The sequence below is a fragment of the Oncorhynchus masou genome, chromosome 12, assembly GCF_036934945.1.
Source record: "Oncorhynchus masou masou isolate Uvic2021 chromosome 12, UVic_Omas_1.1, whole genome shotgun sequence".
Classification (NCBI taxonomy): Eukaryota; Metazoa; Chordata; class Actinopteri; order Salmoniformes; family Salmonidae; genus Oncorhynchus; species Oncorhynchus masou.
Genome location: NC_088223.1, coordinates 82,823,145 through 82,851,093, shown reverse-complemented (window position 1 = coordinate 82,851,093; position 27,949 = coordinate 82,823,145). Strand labels below are relative to the sequence as shown.

The 27,949-nt window shown below is 45.4% G+C and overlaps 1 protein-coding gene and 1 pseudogene across 2 annotated transcripts; one reads left to right on the top strand and one right to left on the bottom strand.

The window, feature by feature from the left end:
* LOC135550947 (lymphoid enhancer-binding factor 1-like) overlaps positions 1-17,218 on the top strand; it is a 70,267-nt pseudogene extending 53,049 nt beyond the window's left edge.
* Positions 17,219-17,698: 480 nt separating this feature from the next.
* Positions 17,699-27,583, bottom strand: skp1 (S-phase kinase-associated protein 1). 2 transcript variants are annotated; one of them, XM_064982235.1, is made up of 6 exons: positions 27,492-27,583; positions 25,819-25,915; positions 25,583-25,656; positions 24,457-24,600; positions 23,292-23,432; positions 17,699-17,923 (listed from the first exon to the last, which is right to left on the bottom strand). In XM_064982235.1, the coding sequence occupies exons 2-6, from the start codon at positions 25,913-25,915 to the stop codon at positions 17,888-17,890; spliced, it is 492 nt and encodes a 163-aa protein (XP_064838307.1). In that variant the 5' UTR covers positions 27,492-27,583; the 3' UTR covers positions 17,699-17,887. The 2 variants fall into 2 exon arrangements, with proteins under 2 accessions (XP_064838307.1, XP_064838306.1); XM_064982234.1 differs by lacking the exon at positions 27,492-27,583 and adding an exon at positions 26,671-26,793.
* Between the last annotated feature and the right edge of the window lie 366 nt (positions 27,584-27,949).

The window sequence follows — 27,949 nt, the reverse complement described above, 5'->3', positions numbered from 1 at the left end:
AACACGCACACAAACTCCACCCCTGATTCCTGAGCTGCAACAGTGGAGCCGTGTGGAGCCGAGCAGCAGCTGTAGCCCAGAGACAGGATCTGCATCCCAAATGGCACCCTATTCCCGGTATAGTGCACTACTTAACACCAGAGACCTATGCGCCCTGGCCAAAAGTAGTGCACTATGTAGGGAAAAGGGTGCCATTTGGGATGCCGGCTAGAGACAAGCCCTTCTTTCCAGGGAGCCTCCGGCTGTCCCACCACCGCACTTGAAGTGGTCGCATCCCCAAGAGGGGCTTGCCTGCCACACACACACACACACACACACACACACACACACACACACACACACACACACACACACACACACACACACCGAGAGAGAGCTGGAAGCAATTAGGGTGACAATCACACAGGGCCATCCACAAGGTTCTGCTTAGGACGCTCTCACAGTCGCTCGCACACTTGGCTCACATAGTCCCTCAGAGACTTACACACCACGAGCTCTCCATCACTCTCCTTAACATCTCCTCACATGAGCTTACTACTCACATACAGAGAAATAGCGATGGACACACGTGTTCAATTTCATTTTTATCAATTCTATAGATCTGATTCATTTTCAGTGAAAGGGAAAAACTACATTTTAACCCAAGCACAGCTTTAAAAAACGAGCTGATGAAAATGCCCTCCTGTAGTGATCTGATGAAGACTGACCTGGGCTGAAAAGCGATCAGTGTTGGAGTGTGGCCAAGACTGTGTCTGTCTGTCAGTACTACTGCCTGTGGTCAGAGAAAGGCCTCAACCTTTCTCTGACCACTCAGACAGAGGCAGGGGAAGAGAGTGAAGGCCCCTCTCACAGAACAGTGCAGGGTAACAGGCATCAGCCCAGACAATCTCTCTGTCTCCAGCTGGGAATCCCCCTGCTCTGCCACTCCTTGTCTACACTGGGGCTGGGCAGTGTAGTAGCTAAGTAACATGACAATGCCCAGGGGTGATGTGAGGGTTGATGCCAGTGACTCACCCCATAATGAGAGGTCTAGACCTCCCTGTACACACCTGATACCTCCTAGTCCTTACCCCCTTCTCACACCCTCTCACCTCACCCCCTTAGCTCACACATAATCACATCATACCCCTCTTACCTGACACCTTACACTGAAGGACTACTACAGGAAGCTCACATTTCACATCATACCTCATAATGCAGTGTACAGAGACTACAGCTGACAGAGTGTGAGTTTCCAGCAGCTTCTCTTGCAATAGGCCCCTCACATACCCTCCATCCGTCTTCCTTTCCCTCACTCTGCCAGTCTGCCTGCATATCAGTCAACATGTCAGTCTGTCATTTAATCTGTCAGTCAGTGCATTCAGTACAGACCTGTACTATTAGTCATTCAGTGCGTCAACCATCATACCGAACCAAAGTCACACCATCTTGTCACATTTGTTCACGTGTGCAGTCGTCAGATGTGACTGTTTTGCTGCATTAGGGTGAAAAAGAGAGAAATTCAATAGAAACCAAAACTACTGTACTGTACTGGGGTTTGTCTTTGAGATGTTTTCAGGGCACAGCACCTGAGCTACTGGCCAGTCATTTAGAACTGTGATATGATAGCAGTTTCACTTATTGTGGTTTTGGTAACAGTAAAAGGTCAGTATTGAAATGCTATTTAAACAGTATATCCTAACAACATCTTGGGGAGTTATCTGACGAGCCAGTTTGATCTTTTACTGGCGACTGATTCTGGGTCTAATGTCATTTCACATATGTTTTTAAATGGTCATTCCAGGAGTATTTCATGTTGTTATTTACTGTAAGACTTAGTAGAGCAACAAAATAGGCAAGAAATTAATAACTGGAAGTTGAAGTTAAATGTAGGTATTACTAGTGCAAACTCATCAGACGTTTGTGTGATGTAACTGTGTTTGGACTCTGGAGAGTAGAGACTGAGACTGCAAGCTGTTCTCTACACGAAGGACATGGGCTTTTTCAGGAAGGGGTCTGGAGGGAGGGAGGGACGGGTCTGGAGGGAGGGAGGGAGGGACGGGTCTGGAGGGAGGGAGGGAGGGACGGGTCTGGAGGGAGGGAGGGACGGGTCTGGAGGGAGGGAGGGAGGGACGGGTCTGGAGGGAGGGAGGGAGGGACGGGTCTGGAGGGAAGGATGAGAGAGTCACGTTGACTCAGTCACATTCCAGTACTTCAGATTTATAGATGGTCCAGTGCAGAAACAGGCCTACAGCAACGTCAAATTACAGTCATCTGCAGCATTCTTCTGTAACAAATATAGGTTACCTTCGGGTTGTGCTTAAGTGCTAGGTGCTCGCTGTTGACAAATGACTTCCTTTGAAAGGCACAGAGAAAGCCATTTTGTTTTGTGTTGGGACGCTGCTCTTTTATGTGATTCCATCTCCATAATGGAAAACATCAGGTCTTCTCAGGAGCTTCTGACTGACTGACACATCATGGGAGGAACTTGGATCAAGATCCCTTTGTTATAAAGCTATTGTTGGTGGTGCGATGCAGGCAGCAGGGACCAAACAGTAAAACAGCTGGCCCAAGGAGAAGACGACAGAAGCTCAGAATGGCAATGTTATTTTCACAGGAGGCTGGCTGTTATAAAGGAGTGGAATGAAAGACCTAGTTCACAGAGTTTTTTTCCACTTCACTTGGTAGTGAGTCAGATGTACTGGATCAACAAGATGCTGGGGGCCTCTGGTGGAAACCTTTGACCTTAGTTCTCGTACATCTTACATCAACACCCCCTTGACCCTTCCAATTAGCTAGTGAACACACACACATACATACACACACACACCATGTATGAGAATGGGGTGGTTGTGTGTGTATGCGTGTGTGTGCACATGTGTGTGTGTGACCTGTGTGTGTAATGGTAGGTGCCCAGCCAGGTAATGAGGCCCTTGCTGAGTCAGGGGCCCTGAGTTAATGAGCATGTCTTCTCCTGCGTGTCCCCTCCAGGCGTTCACAGGCCCCAGTCCCAGGACATCTCAGGTTTCTACTCCCTACCCCCTGGCGGTGTAGGACAGATGCCCCCCTCCATGGGATGGTAAGTCTTATGCAAACTCACACACACTCACATACTCTCTCGTACACACACACATGGGCACACAGGCGGCAGGTAGCCTAGCGGTCAGAGCGTTGGGCCAGTAACCAAAAGGTCGCTGGTTCGAATACCCGAGCCACCAAGGTGAAAAATCTGGCGATGTGACCTTCGGGCAAGGCACTTAACCCCAATTTGCTCCAGGGGCGCCTTAGTACTATGGCTGACCCTGTAAAACTACACATTTTACTGCACCTATCCTGTGTATGTGACGATAAAACATTATTATTGTACTATTCTTTTTTTATGCAAACAGATACACACAAACACATACACCACACTGACCTGCACCACTGGCCCCTGCTAGCTACATCCACCAGTCCAGTCTCACCTAAGCCACATTAATTGCATGGCAACCACTTCATCCCTCTATAGCAACCACTTCATCCCTCTATAGCAACCACTTCATCCCTCTATAGCTTGTTGTCTTGGGGTCACACATACAGTAATGAACAGGTCACTTACTAGGATATGAATGCCCTGCCTTGAATTCAGTGGTCATATCTAGTCTAGAGTCCTCAGAATTAAACTATTGCCTTCCCTTGCCTTCCCAGCATCACAGAAAGTGTAGACGATGCCAAATCATAGCATGTTTTAACACCCATAATCTCAGATGACATTGTTGAAACACACGTTCTGGCTAACAATCCATCCATTGTCTTGAGTTCAACTTTACAAATCCATTTTATTATAACTGTTATTATATAACTGTCAGAATAACTTTGTATAAATCCCGCTGAACAGTTGTTGGCTTCTCTTAAATGTGATGGGGATTTGGTTTACTCCAATGGAATGTCAGCTAAGACTACTTCCATTCACATCCATGCTGTGTGTCTTTAAAGCTGGTGAAGGACATTGGCAATCCCTAAACAGGCTCCGCTCGGCACGAGGCAGATTGCTGCTATTTCCCTGGTCTGTCCCTCCACCACCCAACTCACTTTTGTTTCAGACACTTAAGTTAACAGCCACTACAGACTTGCTGTGGTATTGTCAAAAAATCATCTTGTTTACAAACTTGTAATCTTCTTAGTGCAGATCGTGTTTGTTTGGTTTTCTTGTGTCCCTCTTTGTTTGGGGAAGAGATGTCAGCCACTGGGACTCCTTTGTCATGACAAAGAGCTGGATAGGACTCACTGCATGGTGTGGTGTGTCCCTCTCTGGCCACTATATGGCACGTGACTTGGGGAACAGCCCACTGTAGGGACAGTCCACTGTAGGGACAGTCCACTGTAGGGACAGCCCACTGTAGGGACAGCCCACTCTAGGGACAGCCCACTCTAGGGACAGCCCACTGTAGGGACAGCCCACTCTAGAGACAGCCCACTCAAGGGACAGCCCACTGTAGGGACAGCCCACTGTAGGGACAGCCCACTCTAGGGACAGCCCACTCTAGGGACAGCCCACTGTAGGGACAGCCCACTCTAGGGACAGCCCACTGTAGGGACAGCCCACTCTAGAGACAGCCCACTCACAGCCCACTGTAGGGACAGCCCACTGTAGGGACAGCCCACTGTAGGGACAGCCCACTGTAGGGCCCACTCCCAGGGACAGCCCACTGTAGGGACAGCCCACTCTAGGGACAGCCCCACTGTAGGGACAGCCCACTGTAGGGACAGCCCACTCAAGGGACAGCCCACTGTAGGGACAGCCCACTCTAGGGACAGCCCACTGTAGGGACAGCCCACTCTAGGGACAGCCCACTGTAGGGACAGCCCACTCTAGGGACAGCCCACTGTAGGGACAGCCCACTCTAGGGACAGCCCACTGTAGGGACAGCCCACTCTAGGGACAGCCCACTGTAGGGACAGCCCACTGTAGGGACAGCCCACTCTAGGGACAGCCCACTGTAGGGACAGCCCACTGTAGGGACAGCCCACTCTAGGGACAGCCCACTGTAGGGACAGCCCACTCTAGGGACAGCCCACTCTAGGGACAGCCCACTGTAGGGACAGCCCTCTCTAGGGACAGCCCACTGTAGGGACAGCCCACTCTAGGGACAGCCCACTGTAGGGACAGCCCACTGTAGGGACAGCCCACTCTAGGGACAGCCCACTGTAGGGACAGCCCACTCTAGGGACAGCCCACTGTAGGGACAGCCCACTGTAGGGACAGCCCACTCTAGGGACAGCCCACTGTAGGGACAGCCCACTGTAGGGACAGCCCACTGTAGGGACAGCCCACTCTAGGGACAGCCCACTGTAGGGACAGCCCACTGTAGGGACAGCCCACTGTAGGGACAGCCCACTGTAGGGACAGCCCACTGTAGGGACAGCCCACTCTAGGGACAGCCCACTGTAGGGACAGCCCACTCTAGAGACAGCCCACTCAAGGGACAGCCCACTGTAGGGACAGCCCACTGTAGGGACAGCCCACTGTAGGGACAGCCCACTGTAGGGACAGCCCACTCTAGGGACAGCCCACTGTAGGGACAGCCCACTGTAGGGACAGCCCACTCTAGGGACAGCCTACTTTAGCAGACTGCACTAAGATGCACAGTTAATTTGTTTCAAAGACGTTCAGATACAGGGTTAAGCAAGAAATTTATCAAGATTACTCATATGGTTTGAATAGCTGATACTCTTACAGGGATAGGAGAAGGACAAATTGCTCCTAATGGGCCTGTTGGCTGGGATTAGCATGTGAATTCCTCCCTGAGAGAGGCCTATGGACATGGGAGCATCCCTAACTCTGATCCTGCTTTTACTTACCTTGATCCCAGGGACCTCCTGGGGTTGAGGAGGGCTGGGGAGGGGGACGAATGGGGCTGGGGGGCTGCAGCATATCAAAGGATCCTGTTTAAATCCACCCCCCATCCAGCCTCCACACAGTCATGTCATACACACTGCAGGACCCTCAGTGAGGTTAACCCAGTCATGCCTCTGCTGGCCGGGGACTCAGCAGGACCCTCAGTGAGGTTAATCCAGTCATGCCTCTGCTGGCCGGGGACTCAGCAGGACCCTCAGTGAGGTTAACCCAGTCATGCCTCTGCTGGCCGGGGACTCAGCAGGACCCTCAGTGAGGTTAACCCAGTCATGCCTCTGCTGGCCGGGGACTCAGCAGGACCCTCAGTGAGGTTAACCCAGTCATGCCTCTGCTGGCCGGGGACTCAGCAGGACCCTCAGTGAGGTTAACCCAGTCATGCCTCTGCTGGCCGGGGACTCAGCAGGACCCTCAGTGAGGTTAACCCAGTCATGCCTCTGCTGGCCGGGGACTCAGCAGGACCCTCAGTGAGGTTAACCCAGTCATGCCTCTGCTGGCCGGGGACTCAGCAGGACCCTACAAAGCCCCACATGGAGCTCTCACTGACATGAAGCTCATGGATGAAGTTCTCTTGTCTCTTAAACAAACAACTCTCCTTCCCCAGGTGACCTTATTAGGATGGGCTTCACTCCTTAACCAGTCAGGATCAAGCCCCTCATTGGCTAGCTAGTAGACTGAGAAGCCAGACTTCCATTAGACATAACACACTACCAGTCAGAGAGGCATGTATTCATTTAACTCTCATTTTACCAGGTAAGTTGACTGAGAACACATTCTCATTTACAGCAACGATCTGGGGAATAGTTACAGGGGAGACGAATGAGCCAATTGCAAACTGGGGATTATTAGGTGGCCATGATCGTATGAGAGCTAGATTGGGTATTTAGCCAGGACACCAGGGTTAACACCCCTACTCTTACGATAAGTGCCATGGGATCTTTAGTGACCACAGAGAGTCAGGACACCCGTTTAACTTCCCGTCTGAGATACGGTACCCTGTGGGAATAGACAATCTAAATATATTCTAGGAAGTCAGGTAGTGAGGATTTGGCCAGAAGCCTAGTTGACCCCTGTTGCATCCCTATTTGTCCCCCCCCAATCACAGGCAAAGTCAGCCTGTCTATCCCCTGTCCTCATGTGGATTCAGACAGCCCTACTCCTCCAGTCTCCCCAACAGCTCTTCCTACCCCAGGTACAGTATGAGCTGAGCTGCTTCAGTCTGGGGAGGGCATGGCATCATACATACCCCCTACCACTATTCCAGACCAATGCTTTTGCTCCCCCCATGTGCCCTTTGCTATTGCCTTGTACAGGGGCCTCTGCAACATGTCTGTGTCCTGGCTTTGTGTGTGCCAACTGCTATACGCTGCAACTGTATATCAACACATACACTACATGGAGTATGTGGACACCCCTTCAAATTAGTGGATTCGGCTAATTTTAGCCACACTCGTTGCTGACAGGTGTATAAAATTGAGCACACAGCCATGCAATCTCCATAGACAAACATGGATCGTACTGAAGAACTTAGTGACTTCAGGATGCCACCATTCCAACAAGTCAGTTTGTCAAATTTCTGCCCTGCTAGACCTGCCCCTGTCAACTGTAAGTGCTGTTATTGTGAAGTGGAAATGTCTAGGAGCAACAACGGCTCCGCCTCAATGTGGTAGGCCGCTCAAGCTCACAGAACGGGACCGCCGAGTGCTGAAGTGCTTAGCGCACAAAAATCGCCTGTCCTCGGTTGCAACACTCCTACCAAGTTTCAAACTGCCTCTGAAAGCAACGTCGACACAATAACTCTTTGTCGGGAGCTTCATGAAATGGGTTTCACACAAGCCTAAGATCAACATGCGCAATGCCAAGCATTGGCTGGAGGGGTGCAAAGCTCACCGCCATTGGACTCTGGAGCAGCGGAAACATGTTCTCTGAAGTGAGGAATCACGATTCATCATGTGGCAGTCCGATGGACGAATCTGGATTTGGTGGATGCCAGGAAAACACTACCTGTCCGAATGCATACTGCCAACTGTAAAGTTTGGTGGAGGAGAAATAATGGTCTGGGGCTGTTTTTCATGGTTTGGGCTAGACCCCTTAGTTCCAGTGAAGGGAAATCTTAACACTACAGTATACAATGACATTCTAGATGATTCTGTGCTACCAACTTTGTGGCAACAGTTTGGGGAAGGCCCTTTCCTGTTTCACCATGACAATGCCCCCATACACAAAATGAGGTTCTTACATAAATTGTTTGTCGAGATGGGTGTGGAAGAACTTGCCTGGCCTGCACAGAGCCCTGACCTCAACCCCATCGAAAACCTTTGGGATGAATTGGAAAGACGACTACGAGCCATGTCTAATCACCCAACATCAGTGCCCAACCTCACTAATGCTCTTGTGGCTGAATGGAAGCAAGTACCCACAGCAATGTTCCAACATCTAGTGGAAAGCTTTCCCAGAAGAGTGGAGGCTGTTATAGCAGCAAAGTGGGGAACAACTCCACAAACTGAAAATAAGTATTTAATGAAACATAGAGTATCTACCAGCGCTTCCTAGTTATTTTTCTGAGAGTGACTAGAGCTCCATCTGCTGGCATTGAGTGATTCTGCTCACAGTCCTACTGCCCTGAGAGGACTGTCTGGAAGCCTATGCTTAAAGGGCCAACAAACCACCCTCGTGCTTCAGCGCTTCATGGCCATGTAGAGACATATATAAAAATGAAGCGTATTTTCTGATGCTATGGTCTCTGTCTCTCTTTCTCTACCACCTTCCCTCCTCTATTTTATTCCCTTCTCTCTCTCTCCCTCCCTCTAGGTTCTCTCACTCTCTGATGCTGGGGCCAGGCATGCACCCCACGGGGATCCCCCACCCAGCCATCATGCCCCCTTCAGGCAAACTGGACCATTATGACAGGAACATGTACGCGTAAGTACCCCCACATCTCTACACTACCTCCTTGAGCTGTCTTTCAAAGGAAATGTGGGATCTACATGGCATACAATGTGTACCGTTGTCTCCCATTCCTGCATTCATTTAAAGTGTATTAAAAGCTTAGATGGATGAATGTTCCTGTGTACATATTCACCCTGGGTCCCTGTGGTTCTTGTCTCTCTCTCTCTCTCTCTCTCTCTCTCTCTCTCTCTCTCTCTCTCTCTCTCTCTCTCTCTCTCTCTCTCACTCACTCACTCACTCACTCACTCACTCACTCACTCACTCACTCACTCACTCACTCACTCACTCACTCACTCACTCACTCACTCACTCTCTCAGTAAGCCTCACCAGGAGCCCAAGCGGGAGAAGGAGCCCAAGAAGCCGGTGATCAAGAAGCCTCTGAATGCTTTCATGCTGTACATGAAGGAGATGAGGGCCAAGGTGATCGCTGAGTGCACACTGAAGGAGAGCGCTGCCATCAACCAGATACTGGGCCGAAGGGTGAGCAGCAAGAACACACACATAATGAAACATACACACTCGCTCTGAAACACACATACATGAATACTCACGCAGCATAGACAGATTCATTCCCAAATCCCTCATCTCATCCCCTGCTGTTAATTTCACACATGAGAGATGGACTTGAGAGGAATATGTCAGTAATGTGAATTACTACCCTGGGAGTTACCCCCTTCACCTGACTGACTGCTGACACGATACCATTGACCAGGATGCAGAAGTATCTAAATGTGATGAATACCCTATGTGATGTTGTCTGTCCTTGTCTCAAAACTTGGAACAGTGGGCTTTCCTTTATGTGTTAGTCATTTAAGCAATAAGGCCTGGGGGGTGTGGTATATGGCCAATATACCAGGGCTAAGGGCTGTTCTTATGTACCACGTTGTGCATCGTGCCTAAGAATAGCCCTTAATCATGGTATATTGGCCATATATCACACTTCCTCGGGCCGTTTTGCTTAAAAATACCACGGCTGTCAGCCAATCAACATTCAGGGTTGGAACCACCCAGTTTATAATTGTGTTTATATCATCCACCTATTAGAGATGATCTGCACAGAGGTTGTAGTCATGGGAACTGATGTCACAGTTCTGATCTCATCATTGTCTCTGCATCATTGACTAGGTTAATGAACAACATCTAAATGGTTTCTTTATTTTGCGTGTGTGTGTGTCTCCCCTGCAGTGGCACGCCCTGACCCGGGAGGAGCAGGCCAAGTACTATGAGCTGGCCAGGAAGGAGCGGCAGCTACACATGCAGCTCTACCCCAGCTGGTCCGCCAGAGACAACTACGTAAGGGCCGCCTCTTCCTGATCACACACACACACACACACACACACACACACACACACACACACACACACACACACACACACACACACACACATACAGCATGACCCCACCCTGCCAACTGTCAATCATTAAGGCTAGTGTCTACATACAGAAATAGAACCTATTCTATCCGATCTAGACAGTATTTATTTGGCACATTGTATGTAATGTATCAGTGCAGATCATGTTAGAGAGACTAGTGCAGGGTTTGACACACTCGCTCCTGGGGACCGCCCCAAGGGGTGCACGTTCTGGTTCTGGCCCTAGAACTACACAGCTGATCCAAAATAATCAGCTAATCATCCAGCTTTGATCATTTGAATCAGCTGTGTAGTTTTAGGGTAAAAACCACCACGTGCACCCCTTGGGGTCCTGAGGACAGAGTTTGGGAAATGTTGGACTAGTCTATGACTGTAGTGTTATGACCAGTGTTATAACCTCTTGGCATGCCATTCCTTTAGTGGGGTTTGAGAATGAGATAGATGGTACTAGACATTAGTTGGTCATTAATGGCTGTTCAGGGAGGTGATTTAATTGGCTGTTGAGTGCTTCGCTGTTAGTGACGCACGATGAGTTTTGCTTTTATTAAACATAGCATTACAGAGTCAGCTGCAAACCTCCCGCTCCCCTCATCTCTGTATTATTTGAATAGGTTTTCATTTCACTGGTAGTTCTATGCATGGAGGGCACCTTTTTCTGTTGCAACAGTGCACTGACTATGAAATGTGTAATTAGTAGTGGGCTTGCTTGTAAAATGAGTTAATAAGTAGTTGAGAGAATTGCTTTAAATACTGTTCAGATAAATATGATGTGTAGTAGAGACATGTTAACGTCTCTATGTAATGTTTGTTGCTGCTTAACTACTCTTCTGTGCTATGCTCAATTGTGAAGTTGCTGTTGAACTCTTCCAGGATGCAGGCCTTAGAGGGTGCGCGGGGGAAAAGAGTAAAGCTGATTGGGTAGGGCACACATTTTACCCCCCTTACCCGCTCTACTAACAGCAGGGTGGCTTTGGCTTGCTCTCCTCAGGCAGTGAGGCTCGGACTGTTGAGAGGGAGAGGACAGCTGGGACCTGGGCTGGAGAGGATTCTGGGCTTTGGGGGACCACTGTTAGGCTATATCCTCCCTTAGGGTCGGCACAGAGGGGAGGTGGCTAATGTTATGGAAGCTATGTATCTGCATGTATTTCTATGGGAGGTGGTTTTTCTGGACTATAATTGCCAGTCTTCTCTCACCCCATATGAAAACACACAGGATGAGTCTCAAAGGGAGAACGTTCACTTTCCTTCCTTCCTGGAGATCTTTTACACATCCTATTTCCTTTCCTTGGCTTGATAGAGTTTGGGCTTCTGAATCATAACACACGATAGGGACTTGGCTCTCTCATTTCTCTCTCTCTCTCTCTTGGCTGTGGATAGTTGTGAGATTAGCTGGTTAGGGTAAAGAGGGTTACGAGATGGTAGTGGTGGCATTGTCAATGAGGTTGTGCATGAAGCTTTTACGACTGCATCTGATTTAGTATAAATCAGATTAATATGACGCAATGTACTATGGATGAAGGTTTTTTTATGTGAACATACATTTTACTCTTTAACACTTTGTCTATTTCTGTGTATCTATCTTCTGATTTCACCAAAGATGCAAAAAATAGTCTGAGAAAATGCTGTCCCAAAACACATTAAAACTAATTGCAGCTCTAGTCTACCCCCTGCTCTAGTCTACCCCCTGCTCTAGTCTACCCCCTGCTCTAGTCTACCCCCTGCTCTAGTCTACCCCCTGCTCTAGGCTACCCCCTGCTCTAGGCTACCCCCTGCTCTAGGCTACCCCCTGCTCTAGTCTACCCCCTGCTATAGTCTACCCCCTGCTCTAGGCTACCCCCTGCTCTAGTCTACCCCCTGCTCTAGTCTACCCCCTGCTCTAGTCTACCCCCTGCTCTAGTCTACCCCCTGCTCTAGTCTACCCCCTGCTCTAGTCTACCCCCTGCTCTAGTCTACCCCCTGCTCTAGGCTACCCCCTGCTCTAGGCTACCCCCTGCTCTAGGCTACCCCCTGCTCTAGGCTACCCCCTGCTATAGCTCTAGGCTACCCCTGCTCTAGTCTACCCCCTGCTCTAGGCTACCCCCTGCTCTAGTCTACCCCCTGCTCTAGTCTACCCCCTGCTCTAGTCTACCCCCTGCTCTAGGCTACCCCCTGCTCTAGGCTACCCCCTGCTATAGTCTACCGTTCCCAAACACAAGCCAGAAAACAAGGGTAGTCATGTGATCTGTTAGCAAAACAGGAAAAGGAAGGCCACCCAGTCGTGGGGTTTTCTCCCGTAGGTCATAACCACACACACTCTGCTTCAGGGAGCAGCGAGGGTAGACAAGTCTCTACGTAGGCATCAAAGAGCTGTTCCCACATCCTCTCCCCAATATGCCACTCCAGACTGAATAACTCTCTTCAGCAATACAACCCCAACCGTGTCTGTGCTGCCATTAAGGTCCCACTGTATAGCCCATGGACTTTAAAACATTATGGTGTAGAGGTCCACCTCTAGTATGGTGGTGGCAGGACAATCCACTACTGTGGATATTTACACTTCAATATAGTCATTTGTGGCCTGAATGATCATCAACTGTCCTCAGACCCCAGTCCATGACTTGTGAATTGGGCATCTCTGGTACACCAGGCTCATGAACATGGTGAATTTCATAACATGGTTCTCCCATGTCTTCTTAGAGATATCACGTACAGATAACATAGAAACATGTTTCCCCTACTGACTCCCTGTGTGTCTGGTTGTGTTCCCCCTACTGACTCTCTGTGTGTCTGGTTGTGTTTCCCCTACTGACTCTCTGTGTGTCTGGTTGTGTTCCCCTACTGACTCTCTGTGTGTCTGGTTGTGTTCCCCCTACTGACTCTCTGTGTGTCTGGTTGTGTTTCCCCTCCTGACTCTCTGTGTGTCTGGTTGTGTTCCCCTACTGACTCTCTGTGTGTCTGGTTGTGTTCCCCCTCCTGACTCTCTGTGTGTTTGGTTGTGTTTCCCCTACTGACTCTCTGTGTGTCTGGTTGTGTTTCCCCTACTGACTCTCTGTGTGTCTGGTTGTGTTTCCCCTACTGACTCTCTGTGTGTCTGGTTGTGTTTCCCCTACTGACTCTCTGTGTGTCTGGTTGTGTTTCCCCTACTGACTCTCTGTGTGTCTGATTGTGTTTCCCCTACTGACTCTCTGTGTGTCTGATTGTGTTTCCCCTACTGACTCTCTGTGTGTCTGGTTGTGTTTCCCCTACTGACTCTCTGTGTGTCTGGTTGTGTTTCCCCTACTGACTCTCTGTGTGTCTGGTTGTGTTTCCCCTACTGACTCTCTGTGTGTCTGGTTGTGTTTCCCCTACTGACTCTCTGTGTGTCTGGTTGTGTTTCCCCTACTGACTCTCTGTGTGTCTGATTGTGTTTCCCCTACTGACTCTCTGTGTGTCTGATTGTGTTTCCCCTACTGACTCTCTGTGTGTCTGGTTGTGTTTCCCTTACTGACTCTCTGTGTGTCTGATTGTGTTTCCCCTACTGACTCTCTGTGTGTCTGGTTGTGTGTTCCAACAGGGCAAGAAGAAGAGAAGAAAAAGAGAAAAGCAGCAGGACTCCTCCGCAGGTAATGTCCTCTCTCTCTCTTCTCTACCAAACTCCTGGACCAACCCTGAGCTTCAATACGATATACTTCTATTCAACCCTTATTCTATTGCTTGAAACAACTTTCCTGGTCCCCTAGCCGTACCCACGTCTATTATTGGTTTGTACTCTGACTGGGTCATTGCTGCTCTAACTAACAGAGTGTGAAAGCTTTTCCTCTCCTCTCTAATGGCCTGTGTCCTGAATGGAGTCCTGCTCCATCTACTCTGTTCTGGCTCCTACTCAGTAATTGGGCACTAACAGTCTGATTTGATGGCGTTCTGATTTACCATCTCTGTCAATGCTTCAACTTCTGCCCTGACCTCTTGATCTGATCTCTCTCTCCATTACCCTCTCTCTCTTTGTTCATCTCCTTCTCTTTCACAACTTATTTTGTGTGCGCATGCTGCCTTGTGCTCAGACCCTGGCTCTCCTAAGAAATGCAGAGCTCGCTTCGGCCTCAACCAACAAACGGACTGGTGCGGTCCCTGCAGGTGTGTACCTCTTGGTCTGCTACCTCTCTCTCCCTCCTCTGTGAGCGCGCCTCAGCCCCCTGCTGTGCTCCGCTCTGCATGCACTCATCTCACTAACCTGTTTTGTGACCCACATTGCCCCCTACAGGTAGAGAAGCCAGCACGGGGGGGAGATGCTCTCTGCTTAAAACAGCCATTTCTTGGTTATGCTATTGGTGGAAATGACAAAGCAGTGGATGGAGGATGGGTCATGCTCATCATCAGCACCTTTTTTACCAACTCAATCTGTTAACATCAGTGTAGAGGTGTGAAGAAAGCCTGACACTCCCCTCAACTCCATCATGCCAGTGTCTTCCCCACCACGCTGTCACATCATGGAAATCTCCTAACCACTGTGTGTGTGTGTTGCGAGACGAGAGAACAAAGGGAGGCGAATGTGGTTAGTGCGAATCCTGATCACCACAGATGAACGCACTCTCTTGCACATTCACCGCTGCTCTGCACTTTGATAGCATTTCACATGCTCATCTGCCCTCAAATTTCTCCATTCATGTGGTCAGGCAGTGCAGCTTTTGATGGTGAACTCTGACATTTAGAATCGCTCTCCCTCTCTCTTCCTCTTTCCCTCTCTCTCTAAATATGTCCTCGCGCCTTTACTTGCGGTGGCACCAAGTGACTCACGTTATATTCTGGTAATGATCATGAGATAAGGTGTGCTACTTTGGTTTTGCATTTGGTTGAAGAAGAGGCCAACAGCTGCTGTTTGTTAACAATTAAGCTTAGAACACAACATTTATAATGTTCATTACAACAACCACAAAAATCAAGGAAATGGCATTGAATGATCTATACATATTCAATGGTATTCAATGGATTTGCAGTTAAATATCTCTCGACTTGACTGAAAACTCAATTCCATCATGTTGAAAACAGTAAAAAGTTCATTCTGGTGACACTTTGCATCCACGCTTTATTCACAGATAACTCTCTTGACTGTTCCTAGGAGGAAAAAGAAGTGCATTCGATACCTTCAAGGAGGATGGTGCACCAGCCCCACTTCTTCCGATGGAAGCGCTATAGACTCGCCCCTCTCCCCCGTTGACGGCATCCCCCCTCAGCCTGCTTCCCCTTGCACCTTCTTCCCAGCAAACACACACCCCTTATCCTCTCAAAATCCACGACCACAGAACTGTCTTTCAAAGCTTTAATAGAATCATCCCAACAGCACGACAATATCCATCATCATCATGACTGTACCCTGCCCAAGTCTCACTAGCCAGCAGCCTCACCTGCCCTGTCCCCTCTCACACTGCCTCCCACCATTCCAACACAGACACAACGCAACTCAATCAGGACCAGACCTGGAGTGGGAAGCAACACACTGGAGACAGACCTTTACCACAAATATCCCCAAACAACAAGGGAGCCAACGAGTCTGGGAGAGGATCAAGGATGACATTCACATCAATATGACTGACTGACACATGACTGATTTATTAAGTGCTCATGTCATTTTCACATTGCTGTACTGAAGGCAGTACTGTATGTACAGGGATGACTGCTTCTATTCAAACTGCCTCAAGTCAAATTGATTCCTTTTCCAAAGATTTTTACAGAGTACTGTGCTCCTCCTTTTCATAAGACTTACATTCAGATGTGTCAAAGGAACCTTTTCCAACATATAGTATTTATATTGATTAACAATGTGGTATAAGGTTGAAACTATAAGGTAGAAATTATATATTTTTCGCTGAGTAAACATGTTATTGTCTCCCCTTGGAGAGAATCATCTCTATGTTATATTCATTTGTTTTAGGCACTTCCTGCTTGTCAGTTAAATTCTTGAGATACATTATTTTGATGTAGGTTTCTCACACAGAATTACAACATTCTTGGTGTTTGTTCATATGGATGCAGTTATATAACAAAAAAACAAGGCAACAGTAAACATGTCATCCCCACGAATGATTCAGTGCCCCACCCCCAGGTAGTGACAACAATTAGAACGTATTTTCTGTGTATTCATTTTTTTTTTAAGTAATAACTATCCTTCGCTGTATGTAATAGACCGAGCATATAGGTTCTAATGGGAAACGTGTTGCTCATAAGGAGATGCATATATGTACAAAATGAAATGTTAAAAAGTAATGACTGTGGCTCAAACGGGACAGGACATATGCTTGTTTAAAGTTTGGAAATGTAGTTGATTACTATAGTGGCCCCCTTGGGCCAATCTGTCATTTTGTAAATGCCAGATCTCTATGGCAAGACGCATCATTCACCCAGGTTCTATAAAAATGGAGCCAGTGGTGTCAGATATCACAGGACTAATGTATGGATGTAGACAACGCCAGATAGATTTCATCAAGGGGGACAATACATTCAGCAGTCTCTGGACTGCCTCACACTGAATGAACGTTCTGCTATTCTGCAAACTAAAGACCAAATGGGTACCATATTTCATTGTATTGTAAAGTTTTATAAATGTTGAATTCCCTCTATAAATAAACTTTTATATGTTATGGGTTTTTAAAAGTTCTGTTTAGTCTCTCAACCATTTCTGAAGCAATACATCTTTTTTTACGTTTTCCTTCTCAGAGAAAACGCATTTTGTGGATAAGTTTTGCATTAGCTTTGCCTTTCATTGAAGTTACCACAGATGTCATTTTCAGTGTGTGCATGATCCACCTAAGTGTACCAAAATTACATGTGAAAAAACAATGGTTAATTTACTGCTTGCAAGCATTAAACTGCTTCCATTGGAGATACTATAGGCTGATAGTCCATAAGATGCTAAAGCTACCACACAGCTCATATCAAAAAATGACCATACGAAACAGTTGTGTACTAAACCGTCCACCTTTTGTATTTTTTTTTAAAAACACATTGAACGACTTCTGCTCGATGTAATACTCATTTTTGTTTTGTGTATTAAAGTATTTTGAAAATCTGGATCAGTCTCCTTACTATTTCACATCAGATGAACAAGCAATCACAAACAGCAGACAGACATTCTTTTAATTAATTTACTTACTCCTGGAATTGAATAGTAATCCTAAATGTCATTTTCAGAGCAGAACTGATTAAAGATTCCAATCCAAATAGGTAAATACCATAGGTTGTGTGAAAGACAGCAGACACTTCAACAAATATTTCCAGTCCACAGGACATTTCACACATTTACCCCCACTTCAAATGTCCTATTAACGCTCGTCTCCCTAAGATGACATTAAAACAACGGCACGGAAGAGGCTGCGATTACAAAATTCAGTATTGAGCCATCATTTCAGTTGACTCAAAAAAAGAAGATGTAAACATGTTCATTAAAAAAATACTAAAGCATTGAAAATGGGGAGAGCGGTGCAGCTACTCTAGAAATTGGAAAGAAAACACAGAACCCAGACTCGTGAATATAAAGTGAAGTAAAATGTGTAAAAACATGAAATAGCTATTTTTATTATTTCGCACCATACAAGCAATGGAAATGGTCATGCTATGAGTACACGGGGGGAGGTCTGTCACTCTAATAGACTAAATGTAATATTAACAAGTATGAACAACGCAGTGCAACCAATTACTAGAACATTCCTTTCAGTGTGTTAGTGTTGGAAGACTCCTCCTCTATTTCTCTTCACACCACTGGTTCTCCTTGCGTACCTGAGGGGGGCGACAATGGAAAGGCAACACAGAGTGTCACATCAGTCAGATGCATAATAATATCACAAGACCTCTGTGTTCAGGACTGAGGTTATGACCCAAATGGCACCCTATTCCTTTTATAGCGCACTACGGGCTCGGGTCAAATCAAAAGTAAGGCACTGTATAGACTAGAATAGTATAGAGAAGGTATTCCCAAACTGGGGTACGTAAATTATAATTTTTTTTAAATGAATACTTCACATTTTCAAACAGTACATTTATATTTTCCAACAGGGCTATACATGTGGTTCTCGCCTGAGTAGCCTCGGTTTAATTTTATTTTTGGCAGTGAAACATCTAGTGTTCAGTGAAATAATAACACAATGTCAAATACAGGTAGCCTAGTCAAATAATTAACATCCAATCACATTAACTGTTACTCTCACTGGAAACCTCCAGTCTTGCGCAGACATTCAGAAACAAAGCATACCATTTTAAAAAATGAAGCCACGGGAGTATGAGTGAGGATAAAGACGACTTCCGAGTTGTAAGACATGTATAAAAGCAAGATACCATTCATTAGAAGGGGCTAGAAACGTCTTATATAGTGAGCTACCAAGTGTCTAAGACAGGCAAGCCCCATACTATTGTGGAGGACTTCATTCTTCCTGCTACCGCAGAAATGGCTGGAACAATGCTGGAGGAAAAGGCCCCAAAAAACTATACAGACAATTCCTTCATCAAACAACACTGTTTCACAACTCATCAGTGACATGGCAGGCGATGTTTTGAAACAATTACTACTTCGCGTACAAGCCAGTGAATTATATGCGTTACAGCTGGATGTGTCAACAGACGTGGCGGCCTGGCACAGCTCCTGGTATACAGTCGTAGCCAAAAGTTGAGAATGACACAAATATTAATTTTCACAAAGTCTGCTGCTTCAGTGTCTTTAGAAATTGTTGTCAGATGTTACTATGGAATACTGAAGTATAATTACAAGCATTTCATAAGGCTTTGATTGCCAATTACATGAAGTAGATGCAAAGAGTCAATATTTGCAGTGTTGACCCTTCTCTTTCAAGACCTCTGCAATCCGCCCTGGCATGCTGTCAATTAACTTCTGGGCCACATCCTGACTGATGGGAGCCCATTCTTGCATAATCAATGCTTGGAGTTTGTCAGAATTTGTGGGGTTTTGTTTGTCCACCCGCCTCTTGAGGATTGACCACAAGTTCTCAATGGGATTAACGTGTGGGGAGTATCCTAGCCATGGACCCAAAATATCAATGTTTTGTTCCCCGAGCCACTTAGTTATCATTTTACCATATGGCAAGGTGCTCCGTGCTGGAAAAGGCATTGTTCATCACCAAACTGTTCCTGGATGGTTGGGAGAAGTTGCTCTCGGAGGATGTGTTGGTATCATTCTTTATTCATGGCTGTGTTCTCAGGCAAAATTGTGAGTGAGCCCACTCCCTTGGCTGAGAAGCAACCCCACACATGAATGGGCTCAGGATGCTTTACTGTTGGCATGACACAGCACTGTTTGTAGCGCTCACTTTGTCTTCTCTGGACAAGCTTTTTTCCAGATGCCCCAAACAATCGGAAAGGGGATTCATCAGATAAAATGACTTTACCCCAGTCCTTAGCAGTCCAATCCCTGTACCTTTTGCAGAATATCGGTCTGTCCCTGATGTTTTTCCTGGAGAGAAGTGGCTTCTTTGGTGCCCTTCTTGACACTAGGCCATCCTCCAAAAGTTTGCTGGACTTTCTTGAGCGCCCTAAAGCCTTCTTCACAACAATTGAACCGTTCTCCTTGAAGTTTTTGATGATCCGATAAATGGTTAATTTAGGTGCAATCTTACTGGCAGCAATATCCTTGCCTGTGAAGCCCTTTTTGTGCAAAGCAATGATGACGGCACGTGTTTCCTTGCAGGTAACCATGGTTGACAGAGGAAGAATAATGATTCCAAGCACCACCCTCCTTTTGAAGCTTCCAGCCTGTTATTCAAACTCAATCAGCATGACAGAGTGATCTCCAGCCTTGTCCTCGTCAACACTCACACCTGTGTTAACGAGAGAATCACTGACATGTCAGCTGGTCTTTTTGTGGCAGGGCTGAAATGCAGTGGAAATGTTTTTTAGGGGATTCATTTCGTTTGCATGGCAAATAGAGACTTTGCAATTAATTGCAATTCATCTGATCAATCTTCATAACATTCTGGAGTATATGCAAATTGCCATCATACAAACTGAGGCAGCAGACTTTGTAAAAATTAATGTGTCATTCTCAACTTTTGGCCACGACTGTACAGTTGAAGTCGGAAGTTTACATACACTTAGGTTGGTCATTAAAACTTGTTTTTCAACCACTCCACAAATTCCTTGTTAACAAACTAGTTTTGGAAAGTCTGTTAGGACATCTACTATGTGCATGACAAGTCATTTTTCCAACAATTGTTTACAGACAGATTATTCCACTTATAATTCACTATCACAATTCCAGTGGGCCAGAAGTGTACTACATATACTAAGTTGACTGTGCCTTTAAATTATATTATGGCTTTAGAAGCTTTTGATAGGCCAATTGACATCATTTGAGTCAATTGGAGGTGTACCTGTGGATGTATTTCAAGGCCTACCTTCAAACTCAGTGCCTCTTTGCTTGACATCATGGGAAAATCAAAAGAAATCAGCCAAGAACTCAGAAAAAAATTGTAGACCACAAGTCTGGTTCATCCGTGGGAGCAATTTCCAAACGCCTGAATGTACCACGTTCATCTGTACAAACAATAGTACGCAAGTATAAAAACCATGGGACCACGCCGCCATCATACCGCTCAGGAAGGAAACGCATTCTGTCTCCTAGAGATGAACGTAATTTGGTGCGAAAAGTGCAAATCAATCCCAGAACAACAGCAAAAGGACCTTGTGAAGATGCTGGAGGAAACCGGTACAATATCAACATAACCTGAAAGGCCGCTCAGCAAGGAAGAAGCCACTGCTCCAAAACCGCCATAAAAAAAGCCAGACGACAGTTTGCAACTGCAAATGGGGACAAAGATCGTACTTTTTGGAGAAATGTCCTCTGGTCTGATGAAACAAAAATAGAACTGTTTGGCCAGAATGACCATAGTTATGTTTGGAGGAAAAAGGGGGATGCTTGCAAGCCGAAGAACACCAACCCAACCGTGAAGTACGGCGGTGAAAGCAACATGTTGTGGGGTTGCTTTGCTGCAGGAGGGACTGGTGCACTTCACAAAATAGATGGCATCATGAGGTAGGAAAGTTATGTGGATATATTGAAGCAACATCTCAAGACATGTCAGGAAGTTAAAGCTTGGTCGCAAATGGGTCTTCCAAATGGACAATTACCCCAAAGCATACTTCCAAAGTTGTGGCAAAATGGCTTAAGGAAAACCAAGTCAAGGTATTGGAGTGGCCATCAAAGCCCTGACCTCAAGCCTATAGAAAATGTGGGCAGAACTGAAACAGCATGTGCGAGCAAGGAGGCCTACAAACCTGACCCAGTTTACACCAGCAACATCAAGAAGAAAGGGCCGAAATTCACCCAACTTATTGTGGGAAGCTTGTAGAAGGCTACCTAAAATGTTTGACCCAAGTTAAACAACTTAAAGGCAATGCTAGCAAATACGAATTGAGTGTACGTAAACTTCTGACCCACTGGGAATGTGATGAAAGAAATAAAAGCTTAAATAAATCACTCTACTATTATTCCAACAATTCACATTCTTAAAATAAAGTGTTGATCCTAACTGACCTAAGACAGGGAATTTTTATGAGGCTTAAAAGTCAAGAATTGTGAAGAACTTGAGTTTAAATGTATTTGGTTAAGGTTTATGTAAACTTCCGACTTCAACTATGTCCGGTACGTTTATGGGGGGGTTCAATTAAGGAAGAGATCCTCTTCTGGAAACCAGGACAACATGAGAGGATATTTTTTAAGACCTAGACAGCTGTGACATCAAATGGACTTTGGTGGTCAAGATGTGTTGGTATCTGTACTGATGGCGCAAAAGTCATGATAGGGAGTCATAGTGGAGTGGCGTGCAAGCAGTTGCTCCAGATGCCACTTGGGTACACTGCAGCATCCACCGAGAGGCATGCCTGACAGGGAATGCCTGACAGCCTGAAAGAAGTTTTAGACACTACAGTGAAAATGGTTAACTTTGATAAAGCAAGGCCACTGAACTCTCGTGTATTTTCTGCATCATGCAATAATATGGGCAGCGACCATGTGGGGTCTGTTTTACAACATACAGAAGTGTGCTGGTTATCAAGAGGCAAAGTATTGACTCTTCTTTTTTAATTGAGAGATTAAGAGATGAGGTTAAAAAAATGTTTTACTGATCATAATTTCTACTAGTCTGAACGCTTGCATGATGAGTTTCTCACACCACTGGCCTATCTGGGTGATGTTTTTTCTCGTCTGAATGATCTGAATCTAGGATTACAGGGACTCTGCAACTATATTCAATGTGCGGGACAAAATTGGGGCTATCATTAAGAAGTTGGAGCTCTTTGTCTGCATTAACAAGGACAACACACAGGTCTTTCCATAATTATATGATTTTTTTGTGTGCAAATGAACTCAAGCTTACGGACAATGTCAAATGTGATATAGTGAAGCACCTGAGTGAGCTGGATGCGCAATAACGCAGGTACTTTCCCGACACGGATGACCCAAACAACTGGATTCGTTATCCCTTTCATGCCCTGCCTCCAGTCCACTTGCCAATATCTGAACAAGAGAGCCCCATCGAAATTGCAACAAGCGGTTCAGTTAAAAATATAATTTAAATCAGAAGCCAGTGCCAGACTTTCGGATAGGGCTGCGTTCAGTGTCTTGCCTTGTCTAATCGCGCTGTTAAGACACTGATGCCCTTTGCAACCACGTACCTATGTTAGAGCGGATTCTCGGCCCTCGCTAGCATCAAAACATCAAGGCACAGACTGTGTGGAAAATTATTTAAGGCAGACTCTCTCCAATACAACCCAACATTGCAGAGTTATGTGCATCCTTTCAAGCACACCCTTCTCATTAACCTGTGGTGAGTTATTCACAATTTTCGATGAACAAATAAGGTTTTATATGAAAGATGGTTAAATAAAGAGCAAAATTATTGATTATATTGTTATTTGTGTCCTGGTCCTATAGGAGCTCTTTTGTCACTTCCCACAAGCCGGGTTGTGACAAAAACTTACTCGTTATGTTTAAAAAAAATGTATCGTATAGTGTGTGTGTGGCAGGCTTAGTGACGGCAAAAAAAACAACATTTGAGGTAGAATGTTTGAAGGGGTACCACTGGTAGAGAATAGAGTGCCATTTGGGAGGAGTCCTGAGAACCACAGAAGGTCTTATTACCTGGGCTTCCTCTTCCTCTGTGAAGTCATTTTTGATGTTGAACGTCTTCCTGATCTCCTCTGGGGTCTTTCCTTTGATCATGTTGGCCACCGTCTTGCAGGTGACATCTAGCAGTCCTTTGATGTCTAAATAGTTTGCAGCCTAAACATAAAATAAGAAAATTAAAAGAGAATGAGGATTAATGAAAGCAACTGCAAATGCTTTGACATGCCTGGCTTCCACGTAAACTATTTCAGCCCTAAGCTTAGGCTTTGTAAACAGGTTTCAGGAGGTGGGTCAAACCTGCTGCTCAAATGATATACTTGTGTCACAGTTCCTAAAAGCGCCCAGCACTACAAAAATGTTTTGCACAATTCCTGCAAAATAACCAATGCATTAAGTGTGCTTGTTTCATGTAATACATACGGGACTTCCTGAGCTGCATATAGATAGGAAAAGAAAACGCAGCCGCCTCCATATGTTTCAATGCAAAGCCGGCGCCAGATAAGCACCTTGACACTACCACAGGTAGGGGCTTCAACTGCCGCCCACATAGGGAATTTATTGGACGCTCAAGGTAAAAAATAAATACAAAAATGTTACTTTTGCCTTCCCTTATTGACCAATCAAATTACAGGGGCTGGATGCCTTTTTCGGGATAATCCAGAGGTATAACAGCCACTACTTGTACCACCAGTTTGATGCTTTATAAACTGGGCGGCGTCACCGTTAATATTGACTCCCTGTGTGTAAGACCCTTTAGTAATTATAGGCCCTCTAATTATAACATGTTATTAAGCACCTACTTGTCACTCAAAGCACTTTACTAGTGCTGTACAACAGTATGTTCAGTGAGCTAACCATTGCCTAAATGTAAGTGGGCAGGTGTCAAACTCTTTCTGTGAGTGGGAAAGGGGTTATCTAGTCAGTTGCACAAATTAATACATTCAACCGAAATGTGTCATCCGCATTTAACCCAACACCTCTGAATCAGAGGTGTGGAGGGCTGCCTTAATCGACATCCACATAATCGGGCACCCGGGGAGCAGTTGTTGTGGTTGGGGGTTAACTGCCTTGCGCAAGGGCAGAAGAGCAGACTTTTCCACCTTGCCGGCTCGGGGATTCCAACCAGCAACTTCTTGGTTACTGGCCCAACACTCTTAACCGCTAGGCGGTATGTACGCACTAGAATAAGTTCGAAGAGGGTCCCTTGGTCCACTTTGAGGAACTCCTGGTCCCAGACGGGTATGTCATCCGTCCTTTTCTCCTTGTTCTCGTCATCCTCGGGGGGAGGGGGATCATCTTTGTGGTGGGTGCACCACTGGATAACCTGTCGGGAGGAAAGTGAACAACAACTAGTCCAAGCACACTGAGCGAATCAACAGTCAGACATGCCATGCGTCCTTCTTCCATTCAGTCCCGTTTCAAAAGGCCTCTGTCGAGGAAGGAGGTCACAGAGCACACAGGAAAGTTTCTGTTTGGAGCTTCATGCTTCTGGCAGAGATAGAAATGCTATTCTACAGGTGTAAGCGCCAAACTGACAGCCATCAAGATTGGTTTTCCATTTTACTTGAACTTCAGGTTTCACCACAAGCCAGGCAGGACATGTAAGTTGTATAACTATGCAAACACATTTCCCCAAACAAAATGTAATTCCCCCAAACAAAATTAGATCCATTAATTACATGGATACAGTTGCTGAACAAAGCAGCTTGTCTCTCAGTTGGAGAGACGCATACACAAGACATTGTACAATTTCGCAGGGAGGAAATAACAAAAGTAAACTTTAATCCTACAACCCTTCACACAGTATTAATCCAACTAGCACTGGTTGGATGGACGAAACACCTGATGCAGACAATCCCACCACTTTGTTTATCGTGATTATGAGAGGTGCTTTTGTTATGTTATACTCTTCAAATAATCCATGACCACATGAACACTGGACTGTGGTGTTCATCCCTACCATCAGCGTTGACTCTCAGTGCCTCCCACATAGGTAAGGATCTCTGTTACAGGTTTGAGACCATCCTTCGGTCTACAAGTTTAACTTTTATCGGTTTCTAATTGTGCCAAAATGTTGCACTTCTAGGAGAAAAGCCAAGCCTGGTTTGGGTTCAACTGAATTGTACCACTATGGATAGAATGAATGTACAATACAACAGAGAATGGAATTATTGATAATAAAGCAAGCTCTGGTTGGGAGCAGGCACTTTACTAAGGTTCTCCATGGCCATCTCCACACAGTTTACCTGTCCCTCAGTCCATTGCACCAAATATGGGATGTGTGACAGTGTGTCCACTCCACTTACCTTCTTGAGGATAGCCGCATTCACATTCGGGAGGGGGACTGGATCATCATCTCCTTCATCATCCATACCCAAATCTGTCAAAGACAACCATAAGACAAGTGCACACAGATGCTGCAAGACAGTTTTGATAAATGTATTTTACCGTCTGAACTCCTGATAGCTATGTATGCTACGTCAATGATGTTCAACCTCATGTTACAAACACATAACTACAGAGTGCATAGTTAGCTACATACCTTCCAGCATTGTCTTTATTGTCACAGACTGCTTTGCTATTTCCACATCCACCTCAAAGATCTCTCCATCTGAACTTTGCAGTTTAATTGTTGGCATCTGTAAAATAACAGGAAAACGGTTGTCAGCTTCAGGCTTAAACGTTAACTAGCAGAGTGATGACTAATATCGGGGGCCATAAAGTACACGTTATATCGCTAGGTGACACAGAGACCTACTTGGCTAACAAACCAAGTACCTAACAGTTAGCTGACGTTAGCGACATTAGTTAAGGTGGCTAGCTAATGTTAGCTAGAAGGCCATTTCCGTGGATGCTGTTAGCTACTCACGTTAACGTTTGCTAACTAGCGAAGTATCTTAACGCCAGTCGGTACCTAACGTTACCGAAACACTTGCCATGTAAGATTTTAAAACGTGTTATGGTAGACAGGTTACTTAGCTAGCAAACGGTAGCAAGCTAATTCGCTAACTACCAGTCACGCACCAACGAGCTATCCATTAGTATAGGTTGAATATTACATGAGCTAACCTCGATTCCAGCTAACGTTACAGTCTGGGCAACTGTCAACAAAAAGGGAGTCTGAAGCAGTCCAATGCTGAAATAAGATTGACTCAACGCTAGCTAGCGTTACGCGTAACATTTAACAATAGTACTTTTTGGTAACAGTAATTAACTGTTACTGCGAACGACAGCCAGGAAACGAAGCTAACGCGGCTAGCGAACTCAGCAAGGCCCCGTCTTACTAGCAACCATATTCAACCTAATTCCATTTAGCTAGACATACGAATAATACATTCAAAACACCCATTATTTCACAAAGACATAACTACATATGTAAATGGCCGTTACTTACTATGAACGTTTTAAAGCAAATTCAGATAATTATTTTTTAAACGTCAACAGGGCCAGACCGAAGCACAGGCAGCCAAGTGGACCTATATTAGATGGCCAGCCAGCTAAGCTTTCGCCTTGTCAAATGTGGGGAAGCAAATAAGTAGTCTTGTGATATGCCTGTACATTAGGAGTGATTTTCCCCATTTAGCTACATTAAAACAGAATTTCACCCAGTATCTATTTTTATGCTAATATGTTAATATCCTGTAACGTTAAATCTCTGTACATGTTTGCGTCCAAAATGTATACAATTATATCTGCGCATGTTACTCTTTAATGCTGTAGGCTGTCAATGGTCCCAGCGTAATAAAACAAATCAGCGTAATTGTTTCACTCTTTGTGCAGTCCTATTGTTTGCCAAGTAGAAAATACGTTAATATATTTGTGATTGTTGGCTTACCCTTTTTTTGGAACCTTATTTTAATAGTAGGTACCTTACAGCACTGATGGAAAGTATCTGTACTTCACGATTTATATTTTTTACAACTTTTACATTATATACCTAAAAAAAATAAGGTATTTTTTTCCTGACACCCAAAAGTACTCGTTACATTTTGAATGCGTAGCATGACAGGAAAATAGTCAAATGTTTATTTAATCAAGAAAACATCCCGTCATCCCTACTGCCTCTGATCTGGCGGACTCACTAAACACATGCTTTTTCTTTTATAAAATTGTCTGAGCGTGAGATCGCCCCAGGCTAGCCGTAAATTTAAACAAAAATAAGAAATTAGTGCCGTCTGTTTTGCTTAATATAAGCGATTTGAAACGTATACTTACCTATATTTAAAGCCAAATACTTTTGTTACTGAGAGACGATCACTTGAGTCATTTTCTCAAGTGATAAGCTACTTTTTCCACCACTGCTTTCCATCTTTCGCATGTAGCTCCAAATCTTTCCTTGACACACATTCCGGGTTGTAAACTTCGAGTCCTGCCATTAGATGGCACTATTTCACCATAATGTGTGTATTTCCATGTTACCTTCGACACCTATCAACAAATTACACGTTTGGGAAATTAGCAGTGGTTTACTGGTTGTTGGATCCGAAGTATTTATCCCTACAGTACTATTAAAATAATCATTGCAGTTATTGCTTAGCTATGTGAAAATGAGAAGGGACGTAATTAAGAAACAAAATTTCCTCAGCATCCATGGAAGCTCTTTCACCAACAATCAGTTTGTTTTGTCAGCATATTTTGCCATCACTTGGATAACAGAATCATTCGTCATCAAG

What these genes read in the sequence shown, in the direction of transcription:
- skp1 (XM_064982235.1), bottom strand. Translation starts at nt 25,915, where the DNA reads ATGCCAACAATTAAACTGCAAAGTTCAGATGGAGAGATCTTTGAGGTG. An exon ending in AATAAAGACAATGCTGGAAG is followed by an intron (nt 25,657 to 25,818) that starts GTATGTAGCTAA and finishes TGTCTTTGACAG; the next exon opens with ATTTGGGTATGGATGATGAA. An exon ending in CCCTCTTCGAACTTATTCTA is followed by an intron (nt 23,433 to 24,456) that starts GTGCGTACATAC and finishes TTTTATGTTTAG; the next exon opens with GCTGCAAACTATTTAGACAT.